The sequence below is a fragment of the Esox lucius genome, chromosome 11 (genome assembly GCF_011004845.1).
Source record: "Esox lucius isolate fEsoLuc1 chromosome 11, fEsoLuc1.pri, whole genome shotgun sequence".
NCBI lineage: Eukaryota > Metazoa > Chordata > Actinopteri > Esociformes > Esocidae > Esox > Esox lucius.
In genome coordinates, this window is record NC_047579.1 from 19,331,944 (window position 1) to 19,355,320 (window position 23,377).

Sequence of the window (23,377 nt, forward strand, 5' to 3'; positions counted from 1 at the left end):
AATTAAAACCTATTATGCTTGTTGATTACCCAGGATGTTGAAATTAATCCTGGGAGGTTAATTTACAAACTCATTATTTTAGGATTATGGCAAAAAAAAAACTTAACCGAAAATGATATTCATATATAGGTAGACTCTTGTTTGTGTTCGTGTGGGATCATAGAAGACTGCTCTGACAAATTGTTCCAGATCAGCCTTTATAAGAGTCATCCCACGTGTGTCATTTGCTAGGGAGACAGAAGTGGTGATCACTAAATAGCTTAAGGTACATTTTCAGTACTTTTACATTTAATTAGAGGAAACGAATCTTCTAAGACTGCACCAAAACTCAACTGACTGTGTGCTTTGTGATAAAGGAAGGGCAGGGATGAAACTCATGGATCACACCGTAATGACGTGTCTCTTTTCTCTATTCTTGGTGACAGGTAAGATATTGAGCTCTATTTAAACTTTCTTAATGCACACACCAACTGCACTAGAAGAGTGTAATCTTAATTAATTCAATGAGCAGATATTAAATAAAAAATGCAAAACAATTAATTGATATTCAAATAAAATTTGATATTTGATTTTGAAAACACTGTTTGGCTGCTCTACACGTTAAAAAAGTGAGAGCACATGTCCTTCCAAAAACATGTCATATTATTTTAAAACACAAATAAAAACTAGAAAATATATTCACAGAAATAAATGGGTTGTGCTTGGTAGCTTCTTTACATTTGGTCTCTCTAGCGCTCACAGTCAAACCCCTGCCATTTAACATTTAATGAATTATGATTATGCACATTACCGTACTTAGTATAGCTAGAGTACATAAACATTTAAGAATTTTTAATTGGATTGCTGAGATATGAAGCAAAGTTTGTTGGGTCTCTCTAGCTTGAATGCTTACTGAGATACCATTAGAGGGATAGTTATTTATTTATTATGCAAATTACAATAATGAATTAAGTAAAAGTTTATACAAGTTGAACAGAGATATGTTAGGGAATCCTAAACGTGAAACAAAGTTGGTTTGTTCTTTGCCTGGCAAGGTTCAAGAGATGCCATTAGAGGGTTAATTCATGCATATTATGCGAATTAAGCAAATGAATGCAGGCATAGTTGATAACATTACGTTGGGACAGGGAAAACATATTAAACAAAGTTGTGTTCATCTTTAGTTGAAATAGTTAAAGAAATTCAGTTTTTGGATTAATTCACTATGCAAATGATAACACTTTATATATATATAATTTTAAATAGTGCAATAGAATTTCAAATTAGTATGAACTTAAAGCTTCAACATTTGGTACTGTTGCTTGATTAACCAAGAAGCATCATTTTAACAGAAACCCCTGTATCCCTGTGTTTTCTTCTGTATCCTCAATTCAAATATAAAACATGGTTTTAACCTGGGTAGAGTTTCTTAAACCTCAGACTGTGGGGCAGCAGTGCCACCCAGGCACATTTTAGGTTACCATTCTTCTTTCTGACATCCATTTAGTATGAACCATTTACAAAATGACAGCACCATTTGTACATAGTCCCCCTGTTTTAGGGTAACAACATTATTTGGACAGATGAACATTTTTAGTACTGAGTTTCGTATCATTTGCATGCCAGGCTGTGGCTAGGAATCCTTGGCCCCGTGATAAAATACATGCCTAGGTGCCCTCACTTACATTTTAGTCATTTAGTAAACGCTCTTATCCAGAGTGACTTACAATAAGTGCATTCCTGTTTAGGTGTCTTAGAAAACCAACATCTGAAAATCATAATAAGGACACTTTTCTAAATTGAAGCCGTTATAGACGGCCTTGATGTTATTACCATCAGTCCCCCCCCCCCCCCCCCCCCCCAATGTGAAAGACATGCTCAACTGGATTCAGAACTGGTGACTTCAATCTATGTTTTGCATCTGGAACGCTTCCAGCTGTCTATGACAGTGTGTTAGTGGTCAATGTCCTGCTGCATTATGAAACCGTCCAACCAGTTTACAAGCAGGCAGTTCTGTACAAGCAGACAAGAGCAGACAAGTTTCTGTACACTTCAGGATTTATCCAGCTGTTGCCATCAGTACTCACATCATCAAGGAAGACAAGAGAGCCAGTTCCAGTTGCGGCCAAACTTGCCCAAGCCCCAACCTTCCTTGGTTTACTTGGTCGTTTGCCACTGCTAAACATTGCTTTCTTTGTTCTTCATCTAACAGCGATTGACGTTATGACTCTGGTCGATTTATTTTGAATTGTCCGCGTCATGATGGCCTGCTTCAACTGCATTGACACTTCTTTGAATCTTATGTTGTCAGTCAGCAGCACCAGACTCCACATGCAAATGCAAAGCCTAGAATCAAGACTATGAAGCTAAGAATAAAGAATATTACCATCTTAAAACATTACATTTTTTTGTTAGTTTATAGGATTTATTGAGTTGCTGAATTATTGGAAAATGTATTTTGCTGCTAGAATTGTTCTAAACAAATCCAATGTATTGTTTAAAATTAAATACATGCTTGTTTCTGCTTCCACAGTATCTCCAGCTGACCCTCCATCCAATGAAGCCACATCAGCTAGTCCAATGATTCCAGCCAATCAACTATCCAATACATCCACTGCTACATACAATGTACCCCAAACCAATACAACTTCATCCAGTGTTGACCCGTCATCCAACACATCCTCTTCATTAAGTGAAGACACTTCATCCAGTGTAACCACATCATCCTGTACGACTCGTCGATGTCTGGCCAACATGCTGATAGAAAAAGAAGCCTTGAGTCAGCCACAGTCTTCAAAGTGCATCTCAAATATTAGTGTGCCTTTAATAGTGTATGAAACTCTGTCCGTCGTAAGTCCATTTCTGTTCCCTAGGTGTAAATGTGTGGACTTTAAAAGATAACGTATTGTATTTACATCTGTGTTATTATGTATATTTAATTATTCCCATTTGAACAGGATATAAAAAACCTCCGCTTCCAGAGTCGCCTGCAAATCACACTGGTAAGTACACAGAATAAATCTAGGGAGACATTATGGTGAACTTTATTTAGACATATTTGGTAATGATTTCACAGTACGATGTTTATCTACAGTCTTGGGAAGACCCAGATTTATCATGGGAAACATTAGTCTATGAACATGATACGGTGGTCCTGCCGGTTCGCAAAATCTGGACCCCTCAGTTCCATGTGATTAATGGGTGAGTAACCCAAACATGTTTTTCTTTCTTTGTTTTATACGATTCTACAGTCAGTGTATGTGTGACCTTAATACCCAGTGAAATATTTACAGAAATACTGCAAATACAGAACAAATTTACTAAAATGTTCTAAGTTGAAACATGTTTAGGTGTGGCAGTTCAAGTAGATTACCCCTGAATAGTTTGTCCTCCAACTTTTTCTCCTCTCTCTCATAAATGAAGAGTGGAAACTACGACGGAGCCTGGAAACCAGGATTTGCTGGTGTACAGAAATGGGACTATAGAGCATAGTGTCATCATGAACACTGTGGTGGATTGTCAGGTCAACCTGTACAAGTACCCTTTTATATCAGATGGCTGTGCCATCGCCATTAATGGGTGGGCCTCTGGCGGTAAGAGCATTCAGTCTGCACAACTACTGTTGCCAATGATTAATTACGGACATCGTCACTAAAAATGATTTAAATGTTGAGTTTTTGCAGTAATTGGAATCAGTTTATTTGCTAAATTTACTGTTCTACATGACACGTGATCCTGTCAAGATTTCTGGTAACAGACGTTATTTTTGGGTGCTCTGTAAAGTTAGGTTTTCAGACAGGAAGACACTGGGCTTACTCCATCATTTGCAGGCATTATAATCATGAGAAACTAAATATTGAGGTAAATAAAAACATTTGCCTAACTTAAGCAGAAATGAAAATTATGCAAACAATATAACACATGTGACCTCTAAATCGCTGTAAAGTCCAGTAGTGTACTGTGAAATCGACAAATGCAGTGATAAACTGTTTTAAATGTACTGCATGATGAAAGCTAAAAACCCCCACAACAATCCCAGCCCTATTGCCTATTGTTATATACAGTGTTAGTCTTGTTATAAGCTGTGGTCTCTGAGTAAGTGAACTTTACATCTCTGCTTTTCCAGAATGTGGCGTGTCCCTGAACTTTGGGAATGTGACCCCGATTAATGCAAACAGTGGGGACTGGATTACAGAGTCAGTGAATCTCAATGCTAACAATCCTGAACACAGCTATCTATTGGTTAGTAAAAGTTAGCGTTGGGTGCAGACTCTGATTACACCCATTAAATCTTCGCCTCTGGTTGCTGTGTAACTTGGGCTTTCTGATTTCTCCTGGAACCTCTCACTCTGATAAAATAAAAAATACATTCTCAGCCACGTAAGTCCATGGCCAAAAAATCCACTAATGATTTTATACATCTGTAGAAAATACAAAATTGTTTAGTAGTAGTAGTTTTGAGATAGAATGCAGTACACATTCCAGTTTTTTTTGGTTCCACTTGTCCTGCAACCAAAAATGCACTCTTATTAATTTAAGTTTAAGGCATAGTACAACTCATGTTGACATTTTACTTTTACTTAATTACTTTTGATTTCTTAAATCAAAGATTTCTTAAATGCATTCAATTTAATGCTCTTAATAAATCAAACAAATGCTTAGCAAATCTTAATCAAACAAATGCTTACATGATAAAAAATGAAAATGAATTATATTTGTCTGGCTGAACCTTCTGACTTAACAGGTGTCACTGAAAATGCGCTCCAACAACCTGTTATTGTCCCTGGTGCTGCCCAGTATACTGATACTCCTGGCCGACATAGTCAGCTACGCCCTGCCATTGGGAGGAGGCGAGCGCACCGGCTTCAGGATTACCCTGGTTCTTAGCTTCGTCATGTTCCTTATCATCCTTACAAACCTTCTGCCTTCAGGAGGCCAGTGTAGCCCAATCATCCGTGAGTGTCCTGTGTACTAAAGTAGAATTAATCTGCATGTTGTTCTGACAGTTTCGTACAGTAGCCTACCTCTCTGCCACCATATAACACTCATCTCTCTCTCTCTCTCTCTCTCTCTCTCTCATTGTACTCCATAGAATACCACTTTGCTTTCTGTTTAATCATCCTGGTTTCAAGCACATTGCAGTCAATGGTGCTCACGCGGATCGCTAAGTGCGGAACTCTCCTGCCCTGCAGCCTCTCCAAGCCCGGAGAGTTACCACTTAAAGACACAGTCACTGAACAGAGTGGGGATGAGGGTACACATCTTCATAATTCCATCATCTGTTGTCATATTGACGCTAGGCAACCAGTTTCACTCGGTACCCCTTACAGAAAACAAATCACTGTGAACAAATCAAATCTTGTTTTATTGTCAATTCATACCACATTATATTCATTATGTTATCCTTTATTTGTCTTATTGCCTTTATCTAGATTCCAAATGTGAGGCCAACCTCAAACTTGAAGCCTCAGAAAAAGAGGAAAATACAACCCTCCAGAAGGTGGTAAAGTTTCTTGATAAAATGGCCGCAGAAGACCAGAAGAAAGTGAGGCACAGTAGTTTTGCCAGCAAATTGGATTTAATCTGTTTCTGTACCCAGCTCATCATCTCCATTGTTTACACAATTGCAGTTTCATATTTGTACTTTGGTCCTCAGTGTATTATCGACCCTTTAGATTTCTGGGATTGAGCTAAATAAGTTTAAACAAGATTTATTATATTTAATGTAGTGTGACTATAATGTAACATGGATACATCAGAATTTTTACATATATGTAACCGTAACTTACCAAAATAAAGGATTTTCACTGCACCAGCACCTGTTTAATTCCTACATTCCTTTTCCACATCAATATCGAACAGTGCAGAATAAAAGATAATTAAACAACATAGATTTCCATGTGCATTATTTGAATAATGTATGTACACTGCCCTCTATACGTTTTGGGACAGTAAAGTCAAAATCTCTATTTTTGCTATAGACTCAAGGCATATGAAAATATGATGAAAAGATACAGAATGTCACCTTTTATTTCTGTCCATTTCAACATGTTTTACCAGCTAACAGCACTGTCAGCGTTTTCCTTTCTCACATGTTATTTGATCATTAAGTTTAGGACATTTGGCTCACTGGTGTCTCTCATTGCTTAGGAGTTTCCTGTCGCATTGATTGTTCAAATATTAAAGAACTGTGAATGTGTTATATCCATTAGCTTTTGCCTTTGGAATGGGCGGGCTTGGTGTTTTGTAAAAGCATTTTGTGACAATTCCTGATGTAAAATGGGCTCTATGAATACATTTGATTTATTGAGTTCAAATTAAAAACAGGATGCAGGTAATCCTAGAGGAAAACATGCTTCTGTCTGCTTTTTATGTGACAAAGGGAGAGGAATTCATCTTTCAGCAAGAAACAAACCATAAGCATGAGGCCAAATCTAGAACTACTGTTTTGACTTAAATATGTTAGCAAATACTTAAAAATGCTGTGTAGCCCCAACACCTTCAAAGAGCAACAACAATTTTGGAAAGTGCAATGAAAATAATATTGCACAATCCACATTTGCAAGGCTTGTAGAGAACTAGTCAAGAATACACACAGATCTCATTACTCCCAGCACATTTCTAAAATGTATTGGGGTCAAATTCTAATCTAATCAAAGTATATTAGACCTTTATTTACATTGACATGCATTTTGTGGCATACTGTTGACAGAATAAAACGTCAATTTAATTAATTTCAATCACTTTTTATCATACCAAAATGTGAAAGGGGTGGTAAATGCTTATGCAATCTAGATTATACCATCCTTAGAAAGGCTGTGTGGGTCTCCCACTGGGCCTGACATAAAAAAAATAAGCCTGAATCTTCATGGATCATCACACTGTTGCATATGTTTGTAACACAATACATTTTGAGAAAAGGATCAATTCAGTCATCTCATCGCAGTTTTTGCGCAGTAACTCTTTTTGTAATGGTCAAATTGGTATTCTTAAAATGTTCAACCGGCACCGCCAGAAGAGGACTAGTCACTCAACCAAGCCTGGTTTCGTGCTGAGGACCAGGACGACTGCTTTCTGTCCCTAACCACGGCTGACGTGAGGAGAGCTTTTAAAAATGTCATCCTTCAAAAGTCACCAAGGCCAGATGCAAGGTATCTACCATCCATCATATTGATCAAACATGAACATTCCAGATGCTCGGATGTCTGTTCATGTACATTCAATGTACTTTAGAATATTATTTTCTGTGTACCATTCATAGGCATATTACACTCTTGTGTATCTATAATATTCAATACTTCTACCATTCTGTTCATACTCCCCATCCTACTCTTTTTAAAATGTTTGCTTCACATATTCCTTGAGTCTTACTACGTACAGTGGATATAAAAAGTCTACACACTCCTTTTAAAGTGCCAGGTTTTTGTGATGTGAAAGAATGAGACAAAGATAAATCATGTCAGAACTTTTTCCACTTTTAATGTGACCTATAATGTGAACAATTCAATTGAAAATTGAAAATTAAAACCTTACAATAACCTAAACACTAAAATAATGTTCACATTTTATTTTAGATTTACTATAATGCACTACTGAAGGTGGCAGGCAGCTAATGCATACTTTGCTTTGACTGTGATGAGATTCAAATGCAGGACCTATTGGTTGCAGGTCAGCATCTCTAACCACTACGCTATTTAACAAGGGTCAATCAGTCAGTCAGTCACTCACTCAGTAAGAGATATTCACTCTTCATGGTCAGCTCTAACATTTAATCTAAAAATGTTAGATTAATACAGGTTATGAAAAATTTGTGTTTGACACTTAACAAACCTGTTGAACAGGATAAATAATATGACAGAAGGATTGTGCTGGTTTGTTGTGGTTTTCTCAATAAGATAAGAGAATGTCGCCTGAGCCTACTTCATAAACATAGTGGACCTGTGCTCGCTAGTTCTCCCTAGTGGTTGCATGAGGTAAAAGTGGTTCTCAATGGACTCCAGTGGACTTTCAAAATAGAAAACATTGTAGCAAGGCAAAAAGCATTGGAAATTGTCGGATAAACATTATTCTCATTACTTACCTTATTTTTTAAAACTTACCAAATTTAGGTGAGATGTGTTATATGTTGGGCATATCTGCACAATCTCTAAGCAGATTTACTCTTACCTCCAAAAAATGTGGATGGCAAGCTATGTTTGATGATCACCATCTAGCTGTAGGAGTAACAGCCACTGTTCGGATTAGCTACAGAGACAACATCTTTAGTGTAGTTATTCATATGGTGCAACAGAGCTGACTGGAAAAGTGTAATTCCAATGATGTGGAATTACAGACTCTGAATAGCACACCACAGGACTTTTTGGAAGTGTAAAAACCTATACCGATAAATAGTTATTCTATTGTAATTACAATGTAATTCCTCTGGTATTACATTGTTGTTAATACAGTTGTTAATATGTATTTACATTGCAGTTACATCGTAATAAGTGTCAACTCAATGGGAAGTGTCACCAAACAAATAAATCATTGATGTGTAGACAAACTGGAATAGCTCTGATTTAAAAGTTGATATTTGGTTGATAACCAAACCAAATGTAATATTACATTAGTTCTATAGAATAAAGCCTATTAAGCTAGAATACAAAAGAAATTACATAACCACCCTCCCCCAAAACTAAACATTACAGCTTAGTTAGGACATTACACTATTCTCTTCCAATAACCTCTCTTCAGCAGTTCCAAAAATGCTCTTCAAAGGAAAGACCTATACAAACAGACCTACTAAAGCTCAATAATTTAATGCTCTCCAGACAATAAGTCCACAACCAGCTGTCTAAACAAGTTTCTTTATGAACCACCAGTGAAGAGATCCTTTCTCCATTAGCCAGAAGGAGCTTTACACAGAAACCTCAATTCATTGTACTATACCGATGAATGACCACATTTTAAATAAACCAACTTAATCTCTGTGGAATTATTGTACTATGCTGTCTGTATGCTCAACAATATGACAATAGCCATGTTCGACCAAAGGGTTAAATTTCAGGTGAGTGTATAGTGCTTCTGGTCAAACACAAGTATTAATTACATGGCTTTAAAATTAACTAATTACTTTGGAATTATGGCCAACAACATACTGTATTAAATCAACAATCCGATTCACTTGCAAGCAGTTTGTGTGTGTGTGTGTGTGTGTGTGTGTGTGTGGGCTCGGACTGCTGTGACAACGTGTCCTAGAGCTGCCTTTATAAGGGTACTCCCAGGTGTGTAATTGGTCAGAGAGGACGTGAACACTGGTGATCACTAAGTAGCTCGAGGTAGGTTTTCAGTTCTTCTATATTCATTGCGGGGGAAGAATTCAATAATTTTGACTGAGACCGTGCACTAATGCCCAACTGATTGCTTTGTAACAGGACATGCAGGGATGAGACTTATGGACCACAGCATAATGACGTGTCTCTTTTCTATATTCTTGGTGACAGGTAAGAAATTAGGCTCCATTTTATTGTACTTGAAACAGGAAACAATTGCAAAAACAACAGTAACTAGGAAAAAAAGAACATCTCATTATCTATTTGCAAATACTAGTGAGAATCAATTATCACACACAGTTTTCATAATATGAGATATTCCGAAGTTGTTTTGCTCTGTCCAGTTTTTGTCACATTGCTTGGTTGTGCTGCTTGTCAAGAATTGGAACATATGTATTTATATAATTATTAAAATCATTATATTATTTTTTAAATGTATTCATTCCAGAACCAAAATGTTGATAGTACCCAAACTGACAAAGCAACTGAACCCAAACCAAAATTAGAGTGGTTGGGTGGCAGTATGTAAAATTTCAATTGTACCTAGCATGCAATGAACTAAAATAATGAAATCCTTTAATTCCCGTACAGTGCAAACCTGTGTTTAAAATTCCCATAGATGTGGTAATGGACTAGTGCAAGATTATCAGGTTTAGTTATAGATACCATTATACTGTATACTGTACCACTTTTGCAATAGCCTTTAAGGAGCCAAATTACCTCCCATACCAAAGAATCTCTATAAAGCTCTATAATCCATTGCTAGGGCTATTGCTAGAATTACCCAGGTTACCTCATTAAAGAAAAAACATTTCTATAAATTAACATGATACATGGTTTGTCAATGTAGATTTTGATTGTATTTAGATTGTGTTGCCAATGATTATGCAAATCGTATTCCTCAGGATACATTTTATTTTTGAACAAACACAATGCTCTCAGTCAATTCAAAATGGCAAAAGTGAGTGTGCAGAATTATTAGGCAACTACTAACAAAAATAATGTCTCCCAACTAACTTTTTACATTTTTACAGTAAGGGTAGAAAATAAGTAACACAAAATGACAATAAAATAAAATGTTTGGCCTTTCAAAATATTTTGTGACCAATATAGCCACCCTTCTTTCAATAACTGCCCTGAGCCTTCCATCCATGGAGTCTGTCAGTTTCCTGATCTGTTCACAATCAACTTTTGCTGAAGCAGCAACCACAGTCTCCCAAATCCTGTTCAAAGAAGTGTATTGACTTCCCTGACTGTAAAAAGGGTCAACAAGTTCTCAATAGGATTTAATTCAGGAGAGGAAGCGGGCCAGGTCATTATTCAGGCATCTTTGAGGCCCTTGCTTGCTAACCAACAGTGGAGTACTTGGATGCATGTGATGGAGCATTGTCCTGCATGAAGATCATGGCCTTCTTGAATGCTAAGGACTTCTTCCTGTACGGTTGCTTGAAGAAAGTATCTTCCAGAAACTGGCAGTAGGTTTGGGAGTTGAGTTTCAGTCCATCTTCAACCCGAAAAGAACCCAACTCCCTCATCCTTAATGATAGCAGCCCATACCAGTACCCCTCCTCCACCTTGCTGGCGCCTGATTCTAAGTGGTGCTCTGTGTCCATTAGTGATCCAGCCACGGGCCCATTCATCTGGTCCATCAAGAGTCACTCTCATTTCATCTGTCCATAAAACCTTTGAAAAATCTGTCTACAGGTATTTCTTTTCCCAATCCGTATGCTTCAACATGTGAATCTTATCACTAAGAAAGAGATACTGATTATTAGGGACAAATTACCAGTTGGGTCTGCCCTGAAATTATGTCATTGTTCAATGAAGTACCGAAGACCTCCCTGACTCTAGCTTTTTAGTCATCCAAGGTTGGTGCCTTGAGATCAGTATTCTGTCTGAATCCTGATCTACAGGTATGGAATAACGACAAGCACGTGTGTGACCGCAGAGCAACAGCTACCGGTCGAGGACTCAGATTCTATATTGACCATCATGGCTGCTGTTTGCAGCACTATTAAAGGGGAATACTACCCATACTCCTCTGGGTCACTCAGACCATGTGATGTTGCACTTAATTCCTGTGTGTAAACGGAAACAAAAACTGACAAGCCCGTCAAACACATGGTGTGGAAATAGACTGACAGGGCCATTGGGGAGCTAAGGGGCTACTTTGAAGTCACAGCTGCACATGGTCACATTCTAACAATTTTGCCAGTAAATGTCTGTAAATAATTGTGTCCCTTAATGTTGTCAAAAAGCAGACCAACGGGCGGGAAAGCCTCATTTCATCAAGGTCTGAGTGTGTTAAAGTGAATGAAGAGGATGTTGTTGTCAGCTGCCATGGTTACCTCAGTTACTGCCAGTGAACAACACATCCAAAAAAACTACTGACCCACAACCACATATCAAATCCTTATTTTAAATAACTACATTTAGACAAAAAAAGCCCACTAACAATGATAATAGTAATAATAGGGGATCAGGCACCCCCTAATGGCTGGGGGCCTAAGTGTCTGCTTCTGTGAAGCCATTCAAACATTCATTTTTATATTTCCTTCTGGAGACTCAACACAGCCCTTTTTCATGTGTAAATTTGGATTACGGCCATGCCTCGTCACAACAACTCCCAAGGACAGTCAAAGAATTGTTACCTCCGAGGCACAGCTCGCCAAGCCGTTCTGCTTTTTAACACACTGCCCGCTTAACCAGAAAGTTAATTCCAGTACACGTGCGCTGAGGTGGACAAATTCCCCGGTCAACAAGCACAATGCAGCTCACAGGCACCAAACCCTCCACAAGGAGTTGCTATAGTACAACAACGGCGCAAGGAGTCGGCTTCATTGGAAGCAGGTTCCGCCACTGGGGTAAATGCAAAGGTGACAGAGTGCAAGAACTTGGTTAGAGATGTCGGGTTTGACCACTGGGTAGAGGAGAGGACGTTGCCCTTGCTGCTCTGCAGGAAAACACCATGCCTTTCCTGGTTTTATTTTCTTATTGGTTAAAAAACAAAGCACACATTTTATTCTGAATTTGGAGTTTGCTTCATTTATAACACTTATTTAAACCTCTTTCCTGTTCTGTTGTTCTTTCATAAAAAGCATCTTTGGTGTAGTTTTTCTTAAATGAAATACCGGTTTCTGGTTCCACAGTATCTGCCGCCAAGCCTCCGTCCAATGCAGCCACATCCGCTAGTCCAGTGACTCCAGCCAACCAACTATCCAACGCATCCACTGCTACATCGAATTCATTCCAAACCAATGCAACTACAACTTCATCCAGTGTTGACCCGTCATCCAACACATCCTCCTCATTAAGTGAAGACACTTCATCCCGTGTAACCACATCATCCTGTACGACCCGTCGATGTCTGGCCAACATGCTGATAGAAAAAGAAGCCTTGAGTCAGCCACAGTCTCCACAGTGTACCTCAATTATCCACGTGCCTCTAATAGTGTACAAAACACTGTCTGTCGTAAGTGCCTTTCTCTATCTTGGTTCCTTTTTTTTGTACAGTGTGATAACCAATTGACATTTGTGTTATGTAATTTGCTTATTATGTTCTTCTAAATAGGACACTAAAAAACTCCTCTTTAAAAGCTGTCTACAAGTCATGATGGTAAGTACACTCAGAGAGTTGTAATATCAGAACTCTAAACTCCATTACCTGAAGAAGAAAAACAATGCAATAAAACACTTGGAGAGACCCACTTTCCGCAGGTTTTAAGCCAAAGCTGAGTGTATAATATACCCGAAAATCCAGATTGCCACACTAGCTTTAGAGTTGCTTGCTTGTGGGTCAGAGCCAGGAGGATTTTGCAGCATTTCTGGAAATCTTCAACATAGCATGTTTGTATGAATGGGTAACAATTATTGCTGTAAAAAGAATTCATTCTCTGCAATTTAATTTAAAGTTTTATTTTACTATGAATAAAAAGCTATACAAACATAAGCAACTGTTAGGCTTCAAGTAAAAGTGATATTTTGTAACAATACCATGTTTTACATACAGTCTTGGGAAGACCCAGACTTATCATGGGACACATCAGTCTATCAGTATGATACAGTGGTTCTGCCTGTCAGGAAAATCTGGACTCCAGATCTCCATGTTGCTAATGGGTGAGTCCAAACAAGACATTACAATATTCTATATAATGTTTAATGCATTTTCATTTTACAGTTAGAGGAAGTCAGTGAGATAACTTAACTGTTTGCTCCGGAAAACATTAAGAGACACTACTGTTGTTTTCTCCTTGGGGTTTAAGGCCGGCTGTTTCTGTAAAAGCACTTTGTGTCAACGGCTCTTGTAAAAAGGGCTTCATAAATACATTTGATTGATTGACCACTGCACCTTTTTCTTTCCTTTCCAAAAAAGTTGAAAAGGAAAGTTTTGAGTGAGGAACAGAAGCATTTAATTTGCAGTGGTCTCTTAATTTTAATCCTTCTGTTCCTCACTCAAAACATTCCCTTTCGACTTTTTTGGAAAGGAAAGAAAAAGGTGCAGTGGTCTCTTCATTTTTTCCAGAGCTGTGTACTGTACTACAGTACTACTTATACAGTGGGGAGAACAAGTATTTGAGAAACTGCCAATTTTGCAGGTTTTCCTACTTACAAAGCATGTAGAGGTCTATAATTTTTATCACAGGTACACTTCAACTGTGAGAGACGGAATCATTGCATGACATAATTATTTGATCACCTACCAACCAGTAAGAATTCCGTCTCTCACAGACCTGTTAGTTTTTTTTTTAAGAAGCCCTCCTGTTCTCCACTCATTACCTGTATTAACTGCACCTGTTTGAACTCATTACCTGTATAACCTCTTCACAATGGCCAAGACCAGAGAGCTGTGTAAGGACATCAGGGATAAAATTGTAGACCTGCACAAGGCTGGGATGGGCTACAAGACAATAGTCAAGCAGCTTGGTTAGAAGGCAACAACTGTTGGCGCAATTATTAGATAATGGAAGAAGTTCAAGATGACGGTCAATCTCCCTCGGTCTGGGGCTCCATGCAAGATCTCAGCTCGTGGGGCATCAATGATCAAGAGGAAGGTGAGGGATCAGCCCAGAACTACACAGCAGGACCTGGTCAATGACCTGAAGAGAGCTGGGACCACAGTCTCAAAGAAAACCATTAGTAACACGCTACGCTGTCATGGATTAAAATCCTGCAGCGCACGCAAGGTCCCCCTGCTCAAGCCAGCGCATGTCCAGGCCCATCTGAAGTTTGCCAATGACCATCTGATGTTCCAGAGGAGGAATGGGAGAAGGTCATGTGGTCTGATGAGACAAAAATAGAGCTTTTTGGTCTAAACTCCATTCGTCGTGTTTGGAGGAAGAAGAAGGATGAGTACAACCCCAAGAACACCATCCCAGCCGTGAAGCATGGAGGTGGAAACATCATTCTTTGGGGATGCTTTTCTGCAAAGGGGACAGGACGACTGCACCGTATTGAGGGGAGGATGGACGGGGCCATGTATCAAGAGATCTTGGCTAACAACCTCCCTCAGTAAGAGCATTGAAGATGGGTTGTGACTGGGTCTTCCAGCATGACAACGACCCGAAACACACATCCAGGGCAACTAAGGAGTGGCTCCGTAAGAAGCATCTAAAGGTCCTGGAGTGGCCTAGCCAGTCTCCAGACCTGAACCCAATAGAAAATCTTTGGAGGGAGCAGAAAGTCAGTATTGCCCAGCAACAGCCCAGAAACTGAAGGATCTGGAGAAGGTCTGTATGGAGGAGTGGGCCAAAATCCCTGCTGCAGTGTGTGCAAACCTGGTCAAGAACTACAGGAAACGTATGATCTCTGTAATTGTAAACAAAGGTTTCTGTACCAAATATTAAGTTCTGCTTTTCTGATGTATCAAGTACTTATGTCATGCAATAAAATGCAAATTAATTACTTAAAAATCATACAATGTGATTTTCTGGATTTTTGTTTTAGATTCCATCACTGTCAGTTGAAGAGTACCTATGATAAAAATGACAGACTTCTACATGTTTTGTAAGTGGGAAAACCTGCAAAATCGGCAGTGTATCAAATGCTTGTTCTCCCCACTGTATGCTCTGTACTAAACTATTTGGGGCTGACAGAAGAATTCTCTTTGTTTGTTCTTCACCTCTCCTAATTCCAGGGTGCAAACAAATACAACGCACGGTAACCAGGATTTGCTGGTGCACAGCAACGGGACAATAGAGCACAGTGTCATCATGAACACTCTGGTGCAGTGTCAGGTCAACTTGTACAAGTACCCTTTTACATCAGATGACTGTGCCATCGCTATCAATGCGTGGGCACTTAATGGTGGGTGCATAATTGCAATTCACATTCTGCTAAATGAAACTTTGCTTACCAAAGATCTTTGGCAGTTGTTTACTGAAAACAACTGCCTTCCCTTCATGACATCTCCTTCAGACTTCTAGCAACATAAAGGTATTTTTTCTCATGCATCATTTTGAATTCTGCATAACTAATGGCTAATTCGGTCCTTGGTAGTGGGATGTAAATCCAACCCCGTTTCCAGAAAAGTTGGGATGCTAAAATGCTAATAAAAACAGAATGCAATGAAGTGCAAATAATTTATCCCTATATTTAATTGAAAATTGTACAAAGACCAAATATCAAATGTTGAAACCGAGTGTTTTTTTTTAAGCCTTAGGCCCGAAGATCACAGCCATTCAGTATTGGTTTTTGGCCTTGTTCCTTGCATACAGAGATTTCTCTGGATTCTTTGAATCTTTTAATTATATTATGTACCGTAGATGATGAGATCCCCAAACATTATTCATAAATTGTTGGACTATTTGCCTCCCCTACTTCTGACTGACCCATCCTCTCTGGAATTATATTTTAATACCCAATCATGCCACTGACCAGTTGCCAATTGACCTAATTAGTTATGTGATATTCCACCAGCTTTAGTATTTTAGCATTACACAACTTTTCCAGTTTTTTGTTGAGTCTGTCCCAACTTTTTTGAAATGAGTTGCTGGAAGCAAATTAAAGTGGTTATATACTTTTCAAAAAACAAAAGATGTCTCAGTTTCAACATTTGATATGTTGTCTTCGTACTATTTTCTGTTGAATACAAGGTTTAAATGATTTGCACATTATTGGATTCTGTTTTTATTTTCATTTTACGCAGCGTCCCAACTTTTTTGGAAACGGGATTGTATATATGTACCATTCCAGGATGTGGCATGCAGCTGAAGTTTGGAAATGTGAACATAACTACGGCAGACAGTGGGGACTGGCTTACTGAAGCAGTGGAACTTAATGCTCAAGGAGAAAGGAATGATCGCAACTATCTATTGGTTAGTGATTGCTCTTGGTGATTTTATAAAATAGTTTTGACATGTTTTGCATTTATACGGATAGATACGTAGATACCTTCTGCCCTATTCCTTTATTTTAAAGGTGAAGCATTAAAAACATTTACACTCAAAAGAGGCATTGTGCTTTCATCAACATTTCCGTGTTTTCACAAGTTGTGTTGAGATACACATCCCAGTCTCTCTACTTTTCTAGACCCCTTTCTAGGTACTGCATGTTTTGTTCTGACTGGCCTACTTGTCCGATTTAACAGGTGTCGCTGAAAATGCGCTCTGAAAACCAGTTCCTGTCCCTGGTCTTGCCCAGTATACTGATAACCTTGGCTGATGTGGTCAGCTACGCCCTTCCGCTGGGCAATCGCATCGGCTTCAAAGTTAAACTGATGCTGAGCTTTGTCATGTTCCTCAACTTGCTGAGCAACTTTCTGCCGGGAGGAGGCCAATGCAGCCCCATTATTGGTGAGTGTCTAGCGTGTAACACAAGAGAATGAAACAGCATGTCGTTTCAACAGCTGTACAGTAATGGAATGGAAGTTGCCTTAAGCTCACACCAACACTCGCTTGAAATGTTGCCAATACATCTATCGAGTGAGACCTTTTTCAATGCTAAAGGTCAATTACTTGGTCCATTGTCAAGGTGGATGGCAACGTGTGATTGGAAGAAGATAACCAGGTATGGAGCAGTGGCAGGTTCATGTTCCTTTCCAGTAACACACCTCTGTTTCTTTGTCTCTCTCTCATTGTACTCTATAGAATGCCACTTTGCGTTCTGTTTAATCATCCTGGTGTTGAGCACATTGCAGTCGATGGTGGTGACACGTCTGGCCAAGTGTGGCACTCTCCTTCCCGGCAGCCTCTCCAAGTCCAAACATACCAATCTTAAAGACAATGGAGAAAATGGGGATGAAGGTATACTTTTTTTTGTGAGTTACCCACAGAGAATTATAAACTGTTCATGTGTCGTTTTATAAACGATTTAACTCTCTAATTATGTTGGTAACATGGTTTTGTATATCATTCTGGTGTGTTTTTTTGGTATTCAGTTCTAAAAACAGCTCTTAGCATTGGTATGTTGAACATAAACCACACTGGCTTGCGTCCTTATTGCTTAAATACACAGCCCAGTGCAGAAGACTTAGGTTAACTGAGAAAGTGCAAGTGCACTGTATTGAAGTGCATGTGTCGCAGGCACTGGTCCAGACCACAGAACCAATGCATTTTAATTGCATTAATGTTCATTTGTACTCTAATTTTATATAGTGCTTTTTATGAGAAAATACACACTTATTGCCCAGATAAATATCTTTAAACAATGTTGTCATATGGCCTCAAACCTTACTGTAACCTGTCTATGATGTCATAATTGCATTTCTGCAACCCATTATACTGGTGCCCCAAGTAAACAAAACAAGCATTGTTTGTTGAATTAATGCACAACCTTTTGACCCTTTAGCTTTAGTTAAATCAGACAATTCGCCACTTTCTATAATTTGTAACTTGGTAAACTCTCTTCAAAGTAGCTTTCCTAACACCCTTTGTTTTCTCTCATTTACATTTTGTAGAACCTGAGACTAACATTTCTGTAATAGAAATGAAAGACTCAAAGAAAAGGAAGAATAAACCCCTACAAAAGCTTTTGAAGCTTCTCAAAAACATTAGTGCAGAAGATGACAAAGCTGCAAGAAACCATTGCTTTGCCAACAAAGTGGACATGATCTGTCTTTGCATCTATCTCATCATCCTCATTGTCTACACAGCTGTCATGGCATATTACTACTTTGGTTCACCATGCAAAATCGACCCTTTGGGATTCTGGAACTAAATCATACATTTGTTGTTAAAGTTAATATTCTTCTCTCATTGCGTTTGTTGAGTTTCCGGGTGAAATAAATGCATTAACTCATTGGGTTAGGATTAGTGGTTTCAGGCTGGGTGTCTGTAAAAGCACTTACTACAGGATGTAAATAGGGCTTTATAAAATACATTTGATTGATTGAATAAATGTGTGATTTTCCAGATCTAACATTATTTGTATCAGGAAATTTGGAATTAAACATTTACCGATTAGAACTCTAATGTATACATGGAAAGGGGGCTGTAAAATTACACAGTAGCTTGGAAAGAAATGTTTTCTCCTATAAAGATAGTAAAAGCTTCAATCTGACTTTCGTAATTCCTTGTTGCTTTTTCTTCTCTGACTTTATTTGTGAGTTGTTGACAATGAACAGCACAGATCTACCTATGACAACAACTGCAATAATATCTGACAATTTGTGTATATGACGTGACCAAAAAACCTTCCAACTAAGCATCAGGGTAAGATGTCAAAAAGTCTGTTGACCTTCTCCACCTGTGTTGTACATGTGGTACCTCACACGATATTTGGAGAAAGCAGCACATAAAATAAAGATGGATGATCCTGTTTCAGACTATGGCTGAGACCTGGTACCCTCTTATCAGCCTCTTTTCATTGCTACAATGTTCATAGCAGTCTTGAGGACAATTCTATTTTAATTCATTCATATAGAGTAGTATACAGTATCTCACAAAAGTGAGTACACCCCATTTTTGTAAATATTTGAGTATATCTTTTCATGTGACAACACTGAAGAAATGACACTTTGTTACAATGTAAAGTAGTGAGTGTACAGCTTGTATAACAGTGTACATTTTCTGTCCCCTCAAAATAACTCAACACACAGCTATTAATGTCTAAACCGCTGTCAACTAAAGTGAGTACACCCCTAAATTAAAATGTCCAAATTGGACCCAATTAGCCATTTTCCCTCCCTGGTGACTCATTAGATTACAAGGTCTCAGGTGTGAATGTGGAGCAGGTGTGTTAAATTTGGTGTCATCGCTCTCACACTCCCTCATACATGTCACTAGAAGTTCAACATGGCACTCTCTGTGGATCTGAAAAAAAGAATTGTTGCTCTACACGAAGATGGCCTAGGCTATAAGAAGACTGCCAAGACCCTGAAACTGAGCTGCAGCACGGTGGCCATGATAATATACTACTTCCTGAAGTAAAATACTGTCCAAAATGCTTAAGAGGGTGTAGTAACACAGCCAGTTCTAACACTGCTTTTATACAGGTTTGTAAGTAATTATTGTTCCCTGAAAAAGGCCTTCTTTATAACTCTGGAATGTATATTATTTGTCAGTTTTTGGTGACCTAAACTATTTTTTGAACCGTCTTGTGCTTACCTTTATTCCACTGGACTAGAATTACTTCAATTTCAACTCTGGACCAGTAGCATACGTATGTTCCACGGCTGAAACAGAACAGATTGCAGATGCAGGTAAATCTGACCATATGCAGGTATTCATTAAAAGTATGTTACGGTTATTTACACAGGATGATGAAATGAGTCCTAGGAGGTTAATTTACAAACTCAATATTTTGGGATTCTGGTCCACCCCATAACATGAAATCAAAGACTGTATTCACCTACGTGCAGTTTCCGTGTGTATGTGTGTTATTGTGGAAGACAGCTAGGACATGATGTTCCCGACCCTCTTTTATAAGGTCAACTCAGGTGTTTATTTGGCTACACTGCATAGGAGAATGCAAGCATTGATCAATAAGATGGTCAATGTCAGTTTTGAATAAAGCACATAATCATTTCTATTGAGATTTTGTGCTTTGCAACAGGAGGCCGTGCAGAGATGAGACTCACCTACCACAGTATGATGAAATGCCTCTCTGTTGTATTGCTAACAGGTAAGATATTGCTCTCCATTTTACTATTTTTACAACAGGCACGAATGGCTCTAGAATGATTTAAACCTAGTTGTTTGTATCAGTAGATATTAAACTAAAATAAACATTCATTACAAGCAGTTATCAAAAGTAATTAAAATGCCTCTTCATACATTTATTCACTGCTTTGACTGTGCTGCATGTGAAAAATGGAACCTGTTGTTTTTCATAACCAGACTGTGTGCAGTTTACACTCCAACATGACTGCCAATGATTTATGACTACACTTTTGTTGTCATACAGACACCAACAAGACACAATATAATAATACTAAGGTTTTCAATGGGCAACTAAGATGTGCCGGTTTTATTAGATTAAACCTAAGCTGTCTGTCTCCTAACTGTCATACTTAGAGCGGAAACAACAATGAAACCTGGCAACCAGGATTTGCTGGTGTACAGCAATGGGACTATAGAGCACAGTGTCATCATGAAGTGAGGTGAACCTGTATAACTACCAATTTGTTTCTGACTTGATTTCAACTCTTATTCTGTCTGCTCTGACAACTCTTATACAAAGGGGATAGGAGTAAATGAGTTGAAAAAAGAATTTTATATTTATAAATCTCCAAGCTGTGCAATTGATCCTTATACAGTACAATGCACTCATCAGGTGAATTGTTCATAGTTAATTCCTTTAGCTAGCAGTAGCAGTTATGTTGTGATCCATGAAAAACATGAATGTCTCTGACATTAAATTAATTGTTTCATAAAAAGCACGCCCACTGCCAAAACAAACAATCTCAGCCGGCCCAAGAGATCAAAACCTGCCCATGCTTCTTGTAGTACCGAGATGAGATGCTGAGATGAAGTGGGGCCTTAACCAGAAATAGGATATGGGTTTGGGAGTTAAACTGGGTAAAACGGTGGTGCAGCATTTCAGAAAGACGCAGAATTCCAGCAAGTGTTGCCAATGCATTGCCTGTTGACATGAACAAATACATTTAGTTAAAATATGGTGTAATGTTGTTCAGTAGTATGAAACATCTACCTTTCCAGAATGTGGAGTATTCCTGGTCTTTGGAGACGTTATCAAGTCTAGTGCACACAACTGGGACTGGCTTACTGAAGCAGTGGAATGCAACCATCTATTGGTTAGTGATTGCTCCTAGTGATATCATTCTGGTTTTATGTTGGACACCTCTTTCACTATTTTTGGGAACAATGCTTAGAGTGCTTATTGTAAAGCAACTACAGCACTTGAAAACACATTTCAACAGCTGGTAAAGTGTCTGTATAATGTCTTTAAACAAATCCTAATAAACAGTGTGTCACTATCTGGTTGCTTTTCTATAATTGATTTACTAATTCCATTTTTATTTGATAGTGCATAGAATTCAGGAGGATGAATACACCAACCAGGATATTTGGGTAGACTCTGCCAGATATACACTATATACTTTCCATACGTTCAGTGCATTGTTGTGAAACATACAGTAGCCAGAGTAGCAGAACTAATGATAAATGATGTGGTCTCAGAGATGTGTTGTAAAATCATCTAGCGAAGATTGTAATGTTAATTACATTTTGTCATCTTTCAAAATCAAAACAATGCTATACATTGAGATGCAAGAACTCAAAAACAAACAAAAATTGGTGCCTACTTATCTTTACAGGTGTCGCTGAAAATGCGGTCTGAAAACCCTTTTCTGTCCTTGGTCCTGCACAGCATTCAGATAATCTTGGCTGATGTGGTGAGCTACGCCCAGTCGCTGGACAATGGAAAGCGAATCCCCCTTCAAGTTTACACTGATTCTTAGCTTTATCATGTTTCTCAACATCCTTAACCTCCTGCCCTGGGAGGTTATCATTCAAAGCCTATATTCAATATAAATCATTCAAAGCCTATATTCAATATAAAATAGTACAAAGACAACATATCAAATGTATGCCCACTTTGAATTTGATGCCAGCAACATGTTTAAAAAAAGCTGGGCCAAGGGCAACAAAAGAACCTGGTGGAACATCTCACAACTAGGTAGGTTAATTGGCAACAGGTCAGTAACATTATTGGGTATAAAAAGAGCATCCAAGAGAGGATGAGTCTTTCAGAAGTAAAGATCGGGAGGGGTCCACCACTCTGTGAAAGACTACGCAGGCAAATAGTATAACCATCTAAGAATAATGCTTCTCAAAGTAAAATTACAAAGAGTTTGGGGATCTCATCATCTAAGGTACATAATATCATTAAGATTCAGGAATCTGGAGAAATCTCTGTATGCAAGAGACAAGGCCGAAAACCAATATTGGATGGCTGTGATCTCCAGGCCCTCAAGCGACACTGCATTAAAAACACACACAATTCTGTTGTGGACATCACTGCATGGGCTCAGGAGCACTTGTGAAAACCATTGTTTGTGAACACAATACACCACTGCATCCAAAAATGCAAGTTAAAACTCTTCTCAGGGCCCAAGCTCATTTAAGATAGACTGAGGCAAAGTGGAAAACTGTCCTGTGGCCTGGCAAATTAAAATGTGCAATTATTTTTGGGAATCATGGACGCCCCATCCTCCGGGCTAAAGAAGAAAGGGACCATCATCTTGTTACCAGCAGGCAGTTCAAAAGCCAGCATCTGTGATGGTATGAGGGTGTATTAGGGCACATGGCATGGGTGACTTGCACATCTGTGAAGGCACCATTAATGATGAACAATATGGTTTTGGAGCAACATATGTTGCCATCCAGACTACATGTTTTTCAGGGTAGGCCATAATGATATCAGCAAGACAATGCCAAACCGCATTCTGCACGTACTACAGAGCCATGCTGTTGTAATAAGTGTCAAAGTACTAAACTGGCCTGCCTGCAGTCCAGACTTGTCACCTATTGAAAACATTTTGCTCATTATGAAAAGAAAAATACGACAAAGGAGACCCCGAACTGTTGAGCAGCTGAAATCCTATATCAAGCAAGAATGTGAAAACATTTAACTTTCAAAACGACAGCAACTGGTCTCCTCAGTTCATAAACGCTTACAGAGTGTTGTTA

At 38.6% G+C, this 23,377-nt stretch overlaps 2 protein-coding genes and 1 long non-coding RNA gene across 4 annotated transcripts; all 3 read left to right on the forward strand.

The window, feature by feature from the left end:
* Positions 1–291: 291 nt before the first annotated feature.
* On the forward strand, positions 292–5,679 carry LOC105031291 (zinc-activated ligand-gated ion channel-like). 2 transcript variants are annotated; one of them, XM_034295176.1, is made up of 9 exons: positions 292–425; positions 2,513–2,829; positions 2,937–2,981; positions 3,074–3,180; positions 3,403–3,572; positions 4,106–4,221; positions 4,724–4,934; positions 5,072–5,296; positions 5,412–5,679. In XM_034295176.1, exons 1-9 carry the CDS (start codon positions 368–370, stop codon positions 5,666–5,668), a joined length of 1,506 nt encoding a protein of 501 aa, XP_034151067.1. In that variant the 5' UTR covers positions 292–367; the 3' UTR covers positions 5,669–5,679. The 2 variants fall into 2 exon arrangements, with proteins under 2 accessions (XP_034151067.1, XP_034151066.1); XM_034295175.1 differs by lacking the exon at positions 292–425 and having other exon boundaries at positions 2,407–2,829.
* A 3,582-nt stretch (positions 5,680–9,261) lies between these two features.
* Positions 9,262–12,624, forward strand: LOC117595238. Its single transcript, XR_004576412.1, has 3 exons — positions 9,262–9,296; positions 9,393–9,461; positions 12,440–12,624. It is a non-coding gene; the product is annotated as an uncharacterized LOC117595238 (long non-coding RNA).
* Positions 12,625–12,646: 22 nt separating this feature from the next.
* On the forward strand, positions 12,647–18,814 carry LOC109616272 (zinc-activated ligand-gated ion channel-like). Its single transcript, XM_034295177.1, has 8 exons — positions 12,647–12,762; positions 12,862–12,906; positions 13,300–13,406; positions 15,424–15,593; positions 16,482–16,603; positions 16,876–17,080; positions 17,375–17,530; positions 18,184–18,814. Exons 1-8 carry the CDS (start codon positions 12,667–12,669, stop codon positions 18,441–18,443), a joined length of 1,161 nt encoding a protein of 386 aa, XP_034151068.1. The 5' UTR covers positions 12,647–12,666; the 3' UTR covers positions 18,444–18,814.
* Positions 18,815–23,377: the final 4,563 nt, after the last annotated feature.